The 14,623-nt window shown below is 43.4% G+C and overlaps 1 protein-coding gene across 1 annotated transcript in view; it reads left to right on the forward strand.

The window, feature by feature from the left end:
- Positions 1-10,019, forward strand: part of LOC124009289 (KN motif and ankyrin repeat domain-containing protein 1-like) — a 41,414-nt gene extending 31,395 nt beyond the window's left edge. The window contains exons 7-10 of the mRNA XM_046320927.1: positions 3,649-3,868; positions 4,133-4,275; positions 6,273-6,473; positions 7,740-10,019. Coding sequence (XP_046176883.1) covers positions 3,649-3,868; positions 4,133-4,275; positions 6,273-6,473; positions 7,740-7,838 — 663 coding nt within the window. The 3' untranslated portion in view covers positions 7,839-10,019. The remainder of the gene's footprint in view (positions 1-3,648; positions 3,869-4,132; positions 4,276-6,272; positions 6,474-7,739) is intronic.
- Positions 10,020-14,623: the final 4,604 nt, after the last annotated feature.

Raw genomic sequence — 14,623 nt, forward strand, 5'->3', positions numbered from 1 at the left:
TTCACAGTGGGAGCAGAAATGTCCAAGGCAACACAGCAGACTTTCATGATCAGCAGGTACATTGATCCGATAGCAGCTCAGTTAATATGTTTTTGAAGGAGTGTGGTGGGATGAATGTGTCAGGATTGAGGGTCGTTTTTGCAGCTCGTTCCAGTCATTGGCGGCGGAAAAATGGAAGGAATGACGGCTAAAGGATGTGCGGGCTTTGGGAATGACCTGTGTGATATACAGTGCCACATTTAATTGTGTTACAAAGTGGATTCAAATGGATTTAATAGTATTTCTTTTTTGTAAAGAATCTACACGAAATACTAACGTCAAAGTGGAAGAGAAATTCTAACAAAAAATATAGTTGTTGCATAGTTGCACTGAACAAAAATATAAATGCAACATGTAAAGTGTTGGTCCCATGTTTCATGAGCTGAAATAAAAGATCCCAGAAATGTTCCATACACGCAAAAAGCTTATTTCTCTCAAATGTTTTGCACAAATTTGTTTTCATCCCTTTTAGTGAGCATTTCTCCTTTGCAATGATAATTCATCCACCTGACAGGTGTGGCATAGCAAGAGGCTGATCATTACACAGGTGCACCTTGTGTGGGGAACAATAAAATGCCACTCAACAATGCCACAGATGTCTCAAGGTTTGAGGGCGTGTGCAATTGGCATGCTGACTGCAGGAATGTCCACCAGAGAATATAATGTTCATTTCTCTACCATAAGCTGCCTCCCATGTCTCTTTAGCAAATTTGGCAGTAAGTCCAACTGGCCTCACAACCGCAGACCACATGTATGGCGTCGTTTGGGTGAGCGGTTTGCTGATGTTAACGTTGTGAACAGAGTGCCCCATAGTGGTGGTGGGGTTATGGTATGAAAAGTCCAAGGCAACACAGCAGACTTAATGGACAAGCATACGCTACGGACAACACAACACAATTACATTTTATCGATGGCCGTTTGAATACACAGAGACGCAGTGACGATATCCTGAATTGTCGAGCCATTCATCCACCACCATCACCTCATGTTTCAGCATGATATTACACAGCCCCATGTCGCAAGGATCTGTACACAATTCCTAGAAGCTGAAAATGTCCCAGTTCTTCCATGGCCTGCATATTCACCAGACATGTCACCCATTGAGCATGTTTAGGATGCTCTGGATCGATGTGTACGATAGTGTGTTCCAGTTCCCGCCAATATCCAGCAACTTTGCAAAGCCGTTGAAGAGGAGTGGGACAACATTCCCCAGGCCACAATCAACAGCCTGATTAACTCTATGTGAAGGAGAAGTGTGGCGCTGCATGAGGCAAATGGTGTGTTCACACCTGATACTGACTGGTTTTTTTAAGGTCTCTGTGACCAACAGATGCATATCTGTATTTCCAGTCATGTGAAATCTATAGATTAGGGCTTAATGCATTTATTTCAACTAACTGATTTCCTTATATGAACTGTAACAATAGTAACATCTTTGTTGAATTTATATTTTTGTTCAGTGTATTTAGCCTTTGTTTAGCCAAGCCTAAATTATTTCAGGAGTAAAAATGTGCCAATAATAATTATGCTGTGGAATATCTATTAAACCACCCAGACACATCAAAGATAGAGTCGTCCTTCTGAACTGAGCTGCAGGTAAGGAATGAAACTGCTTAGGGATGTTACCATGAGGCCATTGGTGATTTTAGAACAGCTACAGAGTTGAATGGTTGTGATGGGAGAAAACTGAGGATGGATCAAAAACATTGTAGTGACTTCACAATAATTGCCTAAATTACAGAGTGAAAATAACAATACAAATATACAGAACATATAAAAATATTCCAAAACATGCATCTTGTATGCAACAAGGCACTAAAGTAATACCGCAACAAACAAAAAACACAGCAAAGGAATACACTTTTTGGGCTAAATGCAAAGCCTTATGTTTCGGGCAAATCGAATACAACACATCGCGGAGTAATTGCCTCCTTATTTTAAAGCATTGTGGTATGCTTGACATTGGCAAATGCTGGAGAGTTTTCCAGTATGAAAATAAACTGAATGGAGCCAAGCACAGGAAACCTGCTTAAGTATGCCTTACACCAGACACTGGGAGAGGAATTCCCCTTTCAGCAGGACAATAACCTAAAACACAAGGACAAAACTACGTTGGAGTTGCCTACCAAGAAAAGAGTGAATGTTCCCGAGTGGCCATGTTACAGGTTTGACTTAAATCTGCATGGAAATATACGGCAGCGTAGCCTAGTGGTTAGAGCGTTGGACTAGTAACCGGAAGGTTGCGAGTTCAAACCCCCGAGCTGACAAGGTACTGTCGTTCTGCCCCTGAACAGGCAGTTAACCCACTGTTCCCAGGCTGTCATTGAAAATAAGAATATGTTCTTAACTGACTTGCCTGGTTAAATAAAGGTAAAATTTAAAAAAAATTAAAAACTTGAAAATTGCTGTCTAGCCATGATCCCCGAAATCTTGACAGAGCTTGAAGAATTGCACAAAGCTCTTAGACACTTTCCCAAGAAGACTCACAGCTGTAATTGCTGCCAAAGGTGTTTCTAACATGTACTGACTCAGGCAGCTGAATACGTATGCAATGAATTTTATTAATCATAAAAATACATTCAAAACATTTTTCTTCCACTTTGACATTACAGTCTTTTGTGTAGATTGTTGACAAAAAAGACAATTAAAGTCCATTTTAATCCAACTTTGTAACAGAAATCCAAGGGGTCTGAATACTTTTGCAAGGCACTGTATCTACAGTACCAGAGCGCAGGATGCTATTGGTAGTGGAGATGTTGAGGAGTGAGCTGAGGTAGAGGGGTGACTTGCCTATGAGGGACTTGTAAATAAATTGGTAGCAGTGAGTCTGGCGTCATGTACTGTATGTAATGAGGGCCAGTTGACCAGGGTGCAAAGGTCACAGTGATGAGTGTTGAAAGGGGGACTGGTAAACAACCCACTGGGCACACACTGGTTAAATCAATGTTGTTTCCACGTCATTTCAATTAAACCAATGTGGAATAGACGTTGAATTGATGTCTGTGCCCAGTGGGAAAGCGGTTGGCAGTGTGGTAAATGGCGTCTAGTTTATTGAGGGAGGTTTTGGGGGCAAGCCTGTAAACTACGGTACATTGCATTGTCCAGGATTGGCAGGACGGTCATTTTTACAAGGATGCGCATGGCAGTGTGGGTGAAGGATGTTTTGTTGAAGTAGAGGAAACCAAATTCTGGATTTAACTTTAGACCTAAGGTGTGTGACGTTGGGTATGGAATGAGAGTGATCAGTCCAGCCATATACCAAGATATTTACAAGTGTCGACATACAGTACTCCAGCTCAGACCCGTTCAGGGTGAGAATGTTAGGATGGCAGGTTGGTTCCGGTTGAAGAGCATACATCATTTTGTTGGTATTGAGTAGTAGGTGAAGGTCAGATAAAGCATGCTGGATGTTGTTAAGGTTATGTTGTAGGGTGGTCAGCACGGGCACTTTCATTAGTGCTATTGGCCTCAAACTCTCACTCTGCTATGTGCATTTTCTCTTGGAAATATCCAAGCATTATGAATAGATGTTGCCCTCAGATACAGATCTAGGACTAGCTTACCCTCCCGTTTGGGGAGAAAAACGGTCAAATTTAATTTGCTCCCCAGAGGCGGGCTTTGGTGGTGCTGTTCCGTGATTGGTTCCGGGTGGCGGCTGAAGAGGACTCCTTGGCCAATACCGTGTCTGTGTACCTCAGAGAGGTGAGGAAGGCCACGCCCTCGCTCCTCCCCTTCCTTGTTAACATGGCGGACGACAACGGCAACACAGTGCTGCACTACAGCGTATCCCATGCCAACTACCCCATCGTCAGCCTGCTACTGGACACAGGTTGGTACCACTGTGTGTGTGTTATTATACAGCTATGGGGCAATCTAAGGTAAGACAGTGAGTGAGTGAGTGAGTGAGTGAGTGAGTGAGTGAGTGAGTGAGTGAGTGAGCGAGCGAGTGAGCGAGCATAAACACTTATTGTATGGAATTATGTGTATCTAAATGGTTATACATTTGTACTTACGATTCCATATCTAACACGTTGACATTGTGTATTGAGCATTCCAATACACCGTATGTGTGTGTTTGTCCTTCCCCATACAGGTGTGTGTGAGGTGGACCTCCAGAACAAGGCAGGGTACACAACGGTGATGCTGGCCTCCCTTACGGCCCCGGACGGCTCTGGGGACATGGAGGTGGTCCGCAGGCTCATGGAGCTGGGGGACGTCAACGCTCGAGCGAGCCAGGTCACTACCTCTATAACTGCCAAGTACACACCTCATACTTCCTCCTAACACTCTTGTATGGCACATAATGTACTATACGATCAAGTATCTTGGTATTCCAAATGTGTGTTGTCCAAACGGTTCCATAACACAAAACAAGAATGGCTCCAACAATCCACCGTGGGTGTTACAGAGTTACCATGATGGTTATAGCTATGGAACATCAAAGTAATGTACAGTAAATTGGACCTGTGCAGTGAGTACTTGTTTTGAATAATAATAGATTTCAATTTTCATGCCGCAGACTATAAACTATAAACCATATGAATCCGCACCAAGGGCCAGTGGTCTGTCATTCTGCTCACAGAGAGGGTAAAAGGGCTTTTTGATAAACAGAGGCTTATAGCTCTGCTTTGGAGAGAGGAGATATTGAGTTGACCTTTACAGCTTGCGGCCTGGGTTAGGATGAATCACCTCTGTACCACTGAGAGCAGCGGGAGAAACCGGTAGCTTGGTTACACCAGAATGAACACTGTGCTCACCATTGTTCCAGAGCAGCATTCAGTCTGGTTTTACCAGGCTAAGGTACTAGAGCAGGAATGGACTTATGTTTCTGGCATGGCTACAGAAGACTGGAGGTTATCGTGAGCTCTCTCCCGCTGCCTGGACCTCTGTCCTCTCATCTCCTCTCACATACAGAGAGAGCGCCAATCTTCTCCATGATTGATCAAAAACCAAATTACACAAAAACCATAATAACATGTCTCAACGGACCCATGGGCCGCGCCTAGGGCTGTTGCGGTGGCTTTATTACTGCCACTCCGGTAGTCATGAGTCATGACCGCAGTAAAATTCCACGTGACCATCACGCTAATCTTCTCTTCTGCACTCTGGACATGCGTTGGTAGTACCCAACCCGCTAACGACATCGGGTCGCTAATGGCCTGGTACTCAGGGCTCTACTGTCCCTCTACCCACTCTGACATAAATGCAAAAAACCACATCAAAGACTATTATCATCAAAACAGTATCATGCTTTTAAAATTCAGCTCACTGTGATCAATTTGAAGAAAGAAGTTTAGCAGCAGGCTGAAACGGAGTGGAAAACATGGTCGCTGTGGATGTTGTTTCAAAGCCAAAACACAACGAAATGGACAGCGCTTTCTAAGGTGATGATTCATTTAAAACACCCGTATGCATATTAAGAGTTTATGCATACCCATAGGTATGTTTTGATTTCTAAGACATTCTAAGGTTTGCATCATACCCAACTAAAGTTGCCAAATAACTCAAAATCTAGCATATAGGACCTGTTTCAAATTTTATAGGACCTGTTTCAAATCACTTTTAGGCTAAACATATCCACATCATATGCGCACTCTCTCCAGAATGGGATTATATATCCTTTCTATTTTATTCAGCTAAGATCAATTATATTCTTCTTACTATAAAATCATATAATATAATATAATGGTACGGGACTTATAAGCATATCTTGTCTGCTAAATGAACCAGCCTACAGACTATGGCACGGAGCATAGCCAGATATAATACAGTAGGCCAACTCATTTTCTGTTCTTTTGAAATACATTTTCTTCACATCATGTCTCTTTAGACCTGCCTAAAACAAATCGTGGATTTATTGTGATGGTGTATAGTAAATGGATTAATTCAACTTTGTCAAATGTTCCAAAGACGTGCATCAGTGGCTTGCATGCGCGGAGACCTGGAGACGCTAAAAGTGTTTATGTTCATTAAACGGTCAATTACCGTGAGACCGGAAGTCTTTTGCATAACAATAACCTGCGGACAACATTTCATGACCACCATAGGCCTAGCCTGCATACTTTGTTTCTCTCTCTTTTAAACACACAGTCAAATATTCTCCCATAAGACTGGCCTAAAGATGAACCATCCCACCAGGAACTTCCTTATGGCCAGTCAGTTTCAGCTCGGCATATTGAGATGATTCTCCGTTTGGCCCTCCTCATTCCTCTTCCCCATCTCTCTCCATCCAGGGGGGTCAGACAGCTCTGATGCTAGCAGTCAGACATGGCCGGGGCCTGATGGTGCGTCTGCTGCTACGCTGCGGGGCAGACCCCAATGTCCAGGACCGCCAGGGGGCCACGGCCCTCATGTGTGCCTGTGAGAGGGGCCACACACACGTCGCCTGGCTTCTGCTGGAGAGGGCCGAGTGTGACACCAGCCTCACAGACCAGGTGAGTGTTGGATGAATAGACTAGAGAATACACAAACACATGTGCATATGTAACGGATGTGAAACGGCTAGCTTAGTTAGCGGTGTGCGCTAAATGGGCGAGGGGACGGGTATGGGCGAGGGGACGGACGTAAAGTTATTCTGTTACACATAGACGCACACACTACACGCATAGTGTGTAGTAGCATCTTAAACAGGTTTTGCCCTGTGCAGTAGGTCAGGATCTGGTATCTGGTGCTAACAGGAAGTCTATGCCTGCAGTATGTCACTGGCTCTCATTGTGCCTGTTGGACAATTCAGGAAAAGAAACAGATTAACAGTGCTATGCACTTTATCATACACACAAACACAGATATGGATGCTCACACACACACCCATACAATCCCCCAACCCCCTGTAGGCCCTCAGTTACTAACCACGACTTCAGGAGTAAGCAATACATCTAACACCCAGACCCTACGCCACCTAGTGGACAAGTATACAAAATACACCCCTGTGGGGGGGGAAGAGTTCCTCCAAGTATTGCCATTATAAGATTCAATGTGAACAGGATGTCAGCCCTCTTTTCTCACTAGAATTAGCGCCTTTGCTGAAAGAGCAGCTTAGGCTATTTGAAGCATTTGAAAGCCCAAATACCTTGGTTGCGTCCCAAGTGGAACCCTATTCTCTATGGGCTCTGGTTAAAAGTAGTGGACTAAATAGGAAATAGGGTGCCATTTGGGGGGCATCCCTTGACTCAGCGATTAGCTCGCCGTAGCCCAGTGAGGTTTGCCTCTACAATAGGCTTCATTAATCCACAGAGAGCTAGCAGAGCGTCAGCCAGGCGGTCACGCTGAGCTCACGAAAAAGAGGAGCGGAAAGCTCTCACGATGAAGGGCCTCCTGCCTTGAATTGACACTATCCTAGATGCAAAAGTGTTAATTGTATAAATTCTAATTCACCCGGGAATGTGCATTCTACCGTTCTCTCTCATTTTGTCTATATCACTGTCGTTTAGCATGGTTACATACCTTAGTAGTGTGTGCCAAACCTTTCCTCAAGTACCCCCACCCATTCCACTTATTTGATGTATTCTAGTACGAGCACACCTGATTCAATTGGTTAACTGATCATCAAGCCCTTCATTAGTTGAATCAGCTGTGTTAGTACTGGAATAGATTTTTTTTAAATGGAGGTACAGAGGTTTGGGAAACACTGCCTTCGCGCATACCTCAAGTGTTGACCTTCTCTGCTTTCCTCCGCCTCTTTTCCTCTCTTCCTCTTCCAGCGTGGTCGCACGGCCCTCTTCGTGGCCCAGCAGGGGTCCTACGGTGACATCACAGCCCTCATCCAGGCCCACCACACACATGCTGGGACATCTCTCTGAGACCTTGACCCCCCTGTTCCCGTGGATAGGTCAAAGACACAGACGCCACAGTTCAAGGAATGTCCAATCCTAAATGGCAACTTATTCCCTACTGTATATAGTGCACTTTTGACTACAATCTAACTAGCTAAGTACATCTAAAAGCTATGGTAGAAAACTGTGTTGGTAGCCTTTTGGCTGTCGCTTTTGACTTCTCCAACACTCACCACTTACTGAGCTCAGCATGTCATGTTAGCTTTTCTCACTGACTTCAAGTACTAGGCTCTGGCCAAGAGTAGTGCACTCACTATACAGTAGGGAATAGAGTGCCATTTCAGACACAGCCGAAGATCCCTCACCTCTGCCCGTCTCTCTTCTCATCTCCGTCTTGGGCCACTAAGGTTCAGGTTGGGAGGTCAATATCATTCACTATTCCCAACCATGCTTGGAGTTAGCTCTTCAGTCCACTTCCTGTTCCTGGACAGGAAAACATTTGATTTTAAGACTCTTGTGTGCCAGTGGAAGTGTTATTGTGGCAGGGATGCACTGCTCCAAACTTGGAGTGCGATATTGTCTGCTGGTTTTAGTCCTTGCCTATTAAAATTGATCCAGGTGTCTATTCATACCTGGGCAAATAGCAAAGTGGACTCGTCAGCCGAGTTCCACAATGGGAGGTTTAAAAACATTTAAAAAACAGCCAAACTGCGGCCCTTGAGACCTCGAGTCGTCTATCCCCGTGTTATTTTCGAAAATGCATTATTACAGTATATGCTGGACCACCAATGGGTGGATGCTGGTACTGTATACGTTTCAGTGTCGTTATCCCCTGTACGGCCTGAGGGGAGTGACAATGTTCTGTGTGTCAACGCCTTTACATCTCTTCACATGGCCTTTATTCCGTGATTGTACGGTGGGGCTTCTATTTTTAATATCTATTATTTTGACTCCGCCTTACACCCTCTCTACCATGTGCAACAGGGAAGAGAGCAACTGTGTTGGATAATATAGAAATCTCAGAGAAATTGAATCTAATTGGTATTCAGGTCTGCACCACTACCCTCTGGGCATTTCATTCAGCTAGAGATCATTATTACAGTAAATAGGCAGTACATTTACATTGATGCTTGTCTGGATTGAACTGTTTCCCACTATCAGCAAATTGTTGCATGTATTTTAAAATATCAGTGCGCTATACTGGTAAAGTTTGTTTCCTTATTATCAAAATCCATTATAGACAAACCAGACAGTGGATTTCTCTACTCATTTTGTATGCATTACTCTTAAAGCTAAGCAAAATTGCTGACATATGACAGTTTTAAAACACATGACATCCATTGTACTCTGTCTATGTAATGACATAAATGGCCAGCAGATGGCACTACTTTTCTATTCTGTTATAACTGCATGCATGCAATGAATGCTGTCCTGACTGAATGTCTTTCAATTCAGACACGTACATTCTGTATGTACGGGATTAGGAGGTATACAATCCCTTTGTAATATGACACACAATTCTTTCTGGTGCTTCTCATTGGTCGCAGTGCATCTGGATAAGGTGAGTCCGCCCCCATGAAATGCCAGAATGCTTTTAGTATTTACAAAAAGCTCCAATCCATTACTAGTATTATAATAATCATACAAGCATTCAAAGTAATCCACCTTGCGCTTACACTTTGAAATACAATGCCCTGTCAGCCATACTAGATGATATGAATTCTTGGTACTGGACCAGTAGGTCTCATTCTCTGTGCTGGTATGTGTATGTATGTGTGAGGCTTGGCTGCATGGAGAGATGGAAATTGTGTGTGAGGAATAAGACTGAGATAGAGGCCGTGTGTGTGATAGTGAAAGAGAGAGTGTGTGTGCACGTGGTTGGCTTTATCGCCATGGCAGCAAAGCCCCACAATTCCCCATGGGATCCCCAGGATGCCTGTTGCTGTCTGTCACACTGACCCCACGCCTGCAGGGTTGCATCCCCATCACACAAAGAAGAGACTGAGTCAGCAATATACTGTATCTATTACAGCCACACACACACACGCCCACTCGCACATAAGCATGCAAGCACACCAACACACAACCACACACACGTCCATCCCTGTTACGGATTCCAACAACAACTGCAAAACCACATAAATATAAAGAGAGACATACTGCATGTCATTTATATTCATACGGTATCTGGTGTGTGTGTGATGCATCACTGTCACAGTAGGATGAAGAGCTCCATCCTCTCCCTCATCCCCAACCAGTGTTCACGGGGCTCGGATTTAAGGTGTCCATCTGGGCTCTAGTCTGGAGGACCAACATCTGTGACGTATCCCTGTCTGGCCCAAAGTTCAACTGGGCTCCCTGTGCATCCTGCATGACTTCCTGTTTAAATGGGGATCATAAAGGAACTATGCAGATGAATGGTGATTTTAACTTTTCGGGCTGTCAAATGGCTGCCTCAAAAGTTAGCATCCTCGTGGAATGAGACGATTTTTGCTAGTTGGCAACGATGCGGAGTCTGCGACTTGGTTTGCTCGCGGCCGCTCTCACTCCCTGCTCTTGAATACACACCTGAAATGGGTGTCTTCCGACCGCTACACCATTTTAACAGAAGGCACTACAGTGCAGACGCAGTGCAGACGCAGTCCACATAAGACCGTGCCAAAAGTCCCAGAGATTCTTGGTCAGTCAACTGTATGTGGGTGTCTCGATAGGTGCTCTTGACAGAAATGACGTCTGTAAACATATGAAGATACAAATATTAAGAGAAGGAGATGGGAGATTTTTTAAAAAAGACACCGGGAAGAGATTTGCAATAAAGTTTTATATATCAATATATAGATATTTAAGAACAACTTCATGAAATAATCAAAAGGTGAGCGAGACCGTTTTTGTCAATTCTGCGTGCAGATGTTCTTATTTGCATGTTACAGAAGTTGCTTGAAGAGAACCCATCTCCCACAGCAAAACAGCAGTACAACAAAAAAAGAGAGAGAAAAAAAAGGCACCAGAAACCAATAGTTCATATTATAAAACGCTGGGGTTGAGAAACAATGAGATACGGGAAGATATTGAGGAGGAACCACGTTGTATTACTTGTACTTGTAAAGAAGTACACATTTTGGAAAGAGAAAAGGTTATCAACTGAAGCAAGACCAAGTAACAACACAAAACACTTGGGCGGATAATTCATATTTCGTACAATCAGGGAATGCAGTGCTCTTTTATACAAATAAATTAATATACTGTCATCAACACTTTATTCTTATCTAAAATCTTATGTACATATTTTTCTTTTACAGAATTGTATAATACTTTATCAAAAACTGGTTTGCAATATGAAAATGTATTTACAAATCATGATTTCAAAAAACACCCTCGCAGCTACTCCGGTCCCAAAAACATACATACTCACATGCACTCATTCTGACAAACATGCACACACACACACAATACAGAAGGCATTCTGAGAGGGCTGGGCAACAAAGTGTACAAAACGTTTCCAATATGGCTGTGAAATGAACACAAATACTCGCACACACACAGGCACACACACATATACACCCCCACTACACACACCTATTCAATCTGGCTCTTACCAAATCCTATTTCATCCCATCACCGTGATCGACAATACTACAATGGAGGGGACTCAGAAATTTCTATTTTCTGAGCGGATCACCAAGGTGCGGGAAAGGACAAAAGGAGAGGTGGACAAAAGACAGTTGTGTTTACTGACAGGAGAATCCAACCTGACTGAACCTCATTACTGTTTAAGGCCGTGTCCCAAATTACATCCTTTCCCCTACATTGTGCACTACTTTTGACCAGAGCCCTATGGGTCCTGGTGTAAAAAAAAAAGAGAGAGGAAAAAAAGAGTAGTGTACTATAAAGGGAATAGGGTGCCATTTAGGAAGCACCCCAAAAAATCTGCCACAGTGATGTCGGCCACCAAAATAGCTGACAGGGGCCTTTTGTCAGCAGTCGACCTCCCACTGACTGAGTGCCTCCTATATGAAAGCTCACATTGACATCTTCTCAAAGAATGAAGACAGGGGCATGGATGTTTGTGTTCGCGTGTCTGGTGTGTGTGTGTGTGTGTGTGTGTGTGTGTGTGTGTGTGTGTGTGTGTGTGTGTGTGTGTGTGTGTGTGTGTGTGTGTGTGTGTGTGTGTGTGTGTGTGTGTGTGTGTGTGTGTGTGTGTGTGTGTGTGTGTGTGTGTGTCTGTCTGTCTTTGGGGTGAGTGTAATGCTTGTGTTTGTGAAGGGCTAGTGAGTATGCATGCTGTGTGTAAATAGTATCTTCCTAGTGCAAGTGAATGTTTCTGTAGTTTCGTCCAATTTATGGAGTTCTGCCCTTGAGCTGTTCTTGTCTATTAATGTTCTGTATTATGTCATGCTTCATGTTCTGTGTGGACCCCAGGAATAGTAGCTGCTGCTATCTCGACAGCTAATGGGGATACTAATAGAATACCCCCTGTGTGTGATCTCTTGAGGGTGAGTGACTCTGTGTGTGTGTTGTACTGACAAAGAGAGTAGATAAAGGGGAAATAAAATCAACAATAACAGATGACAAATTCACCTGTGGCCATGGAAAACAGCTAAAAAGAGGAGAGGAGAATAATAGCCTAAACGATTCACCTCAGTACAACAACCCTCTAATTGCTTTTCTCAAACTGTTAGCTAAGCATTAGCCTGGTAGCCATTAGCCATATCTGGTTCTGCTTTAGCCTAGTTAAACATTAGCCTGGTAGCCATTAGCCATATCTGGTTCTGCTTTAGCCTAGTTAAACATTAGCCTGGTAGCCATTAGCCATATCTGGTTCTGCTTTAGCCTAGTTAAAGATTAGCCTGGTAGCCATATCTGGTTCTGCTTTAGCCTAGTTAAACATTAGCCTGGTAGCCATTAGCCATATCTGGTTCTGCTTTAGCCTAGTTAAGCATTAGCCTGGTAGCCATTAGCCATATCTGGTTCTGCTTTAGCCTAGTTAAACATTAGCCTTCTAGCTAGCTAATTCTGCTCTAGCCAACTCTGTTCTCATTATCATACCTAAAGGCTGGTTTTTAGTCCATCTATTGACATGTTGTTGCAGTGATATCATGAAAATTATATTTACAAACTTGGTTTGTTTGTATAAACACAAAGTTGACATCATGAGCATTATATTGTCACGTGATAGTGACTTAATTTCTATCTAAGCTGCCTTTCTCCCGAGGAGAGATTAATATTTGTTTGTTTGATTTGTCATACTCACACCTAGTCTGGAATTAGATTGACTAGATAGTCAGCTCAGCTAAAGTCATTTTAATTACAGGTTGAATTAAGCTGGCTACCAATTGCTAAACAGGATTTTTGTTGTTGTTGAGAATCTTTGGAGTCTTCACTCCCAACGGCAAAGAGACAAGGGTGCTCCATAACTCAACTTAACATATGCTCTACAAAAAAATACAGTCGTCCATAATATTAAATGTATATATATTCTGTATGCTAATGCAAGCTAGCTAGCTGTCAATCAGGCATTTGGAATTTATTGTCATGGCTGTGTAGCGCCATTGGCTCTATCTACTCGTGACAATGGACACTGTGGCAGGGTCAAAGTACAACTGTTTTCACCGTAGTGATGATCTACAGACAGTCAGCCTGAGTATAAATGAAATGTAGATTTGACCAGCAATACTTGCCGCATCCTAATTGTCTAGAGACATGTCGTAGACACACACAAAAGCCTTAACACGGATACTGTTAGCCACTAGCTAGACGTCTTCACTGGGCCTAAAAATCCAGCCTACCGTTAATTACTACAAAGGCTTCTCTCGCTAAGCCTTACGCTTTCTTTTGGATCCCAAAGCTGCCACAAAACTTTCTCAACGACCCTTTGCCCTGCTTGCCCTCTTGTAGCCTTTTAGGTTCAATAAGGATAACGTCAAAGAAGAACTGTAGAGAGTAGGCACACACACACACACACACACACACACACACACACACACACACACACACACACACACACACACACACACACACACACACACACACACACACACACACACACACACACACACACACACACACACACACACACACACACACACACACACACACACACACAACAACCTCTCTCAAACCTTTCACTCCACTCCAAGACAAAAGCCCTGACCAGAATAACAAAACACCATGACATCTTTAGTAATCGTGAGGTGAACGATAAAACGTGTTGAATGAATAGCTTAAAACTATACAGATTGTCCCATCAACTAAGGTGCTGCCCTCATTTTAAACCTCCCCCTAAAAAGCCAGAGAATGAGGATCTACCAGGGATATAAAATGGAGAGCATAGATTTATAACGTCAAGGGCAAAATGACTCTCTTGGAACTCCTCTCGGCCTTAAACGTGAGACAGATAGCACAGCTCAATACTGCTGAAATTGATCAAAAGTGGATGAAAACCAAACAACGAATTGGTGTCGACTCAGTTGCAACTCAAGTCCAGTGATCTAAATTCAATTGATTCAAAGAGAATTCAAGAACTGAATTGACAGGAATTCAAACTGAACCAACCCCAACTCTGACATAACATAAATAAACCTTAGAAAGTGTCAAACTGTCAATTTTGTGTGATGAATTGGCACAGCATGGTCCCGAATGGCTGGATGTGACGAGAACATAATTTGTCCATCCCTTGAACAAACTCAGTGAGTGACCCCTGACCTTGGTTCTGTGTGTGTGTGCATGTGGGTGCACCTGAGCAGCGGCCATCTTGAAAATTAACCCCCTGAGCAGCCATTTAGTCTAGTCTCCATCCTCCCACTTTTCCCACC

Source organism: Oncorhynchus gorbuscha, linkage group LG22 (genome assembly GCF_021184085.1).
Source record: "Oncorhynchus gorbuscha isolate QuinsamMale2020 ecotype Even-year linkage group LG22, OgorEven_v1.0, whole genome shotgun sequence".
Classification (NCBI taxonomy): Eukaryota; Metazoa; Chordata; class Actinopteri; order Salmoniformes; family Salmonidae; genus Oncorhynchus; species Oncorhynchus gorbuscha.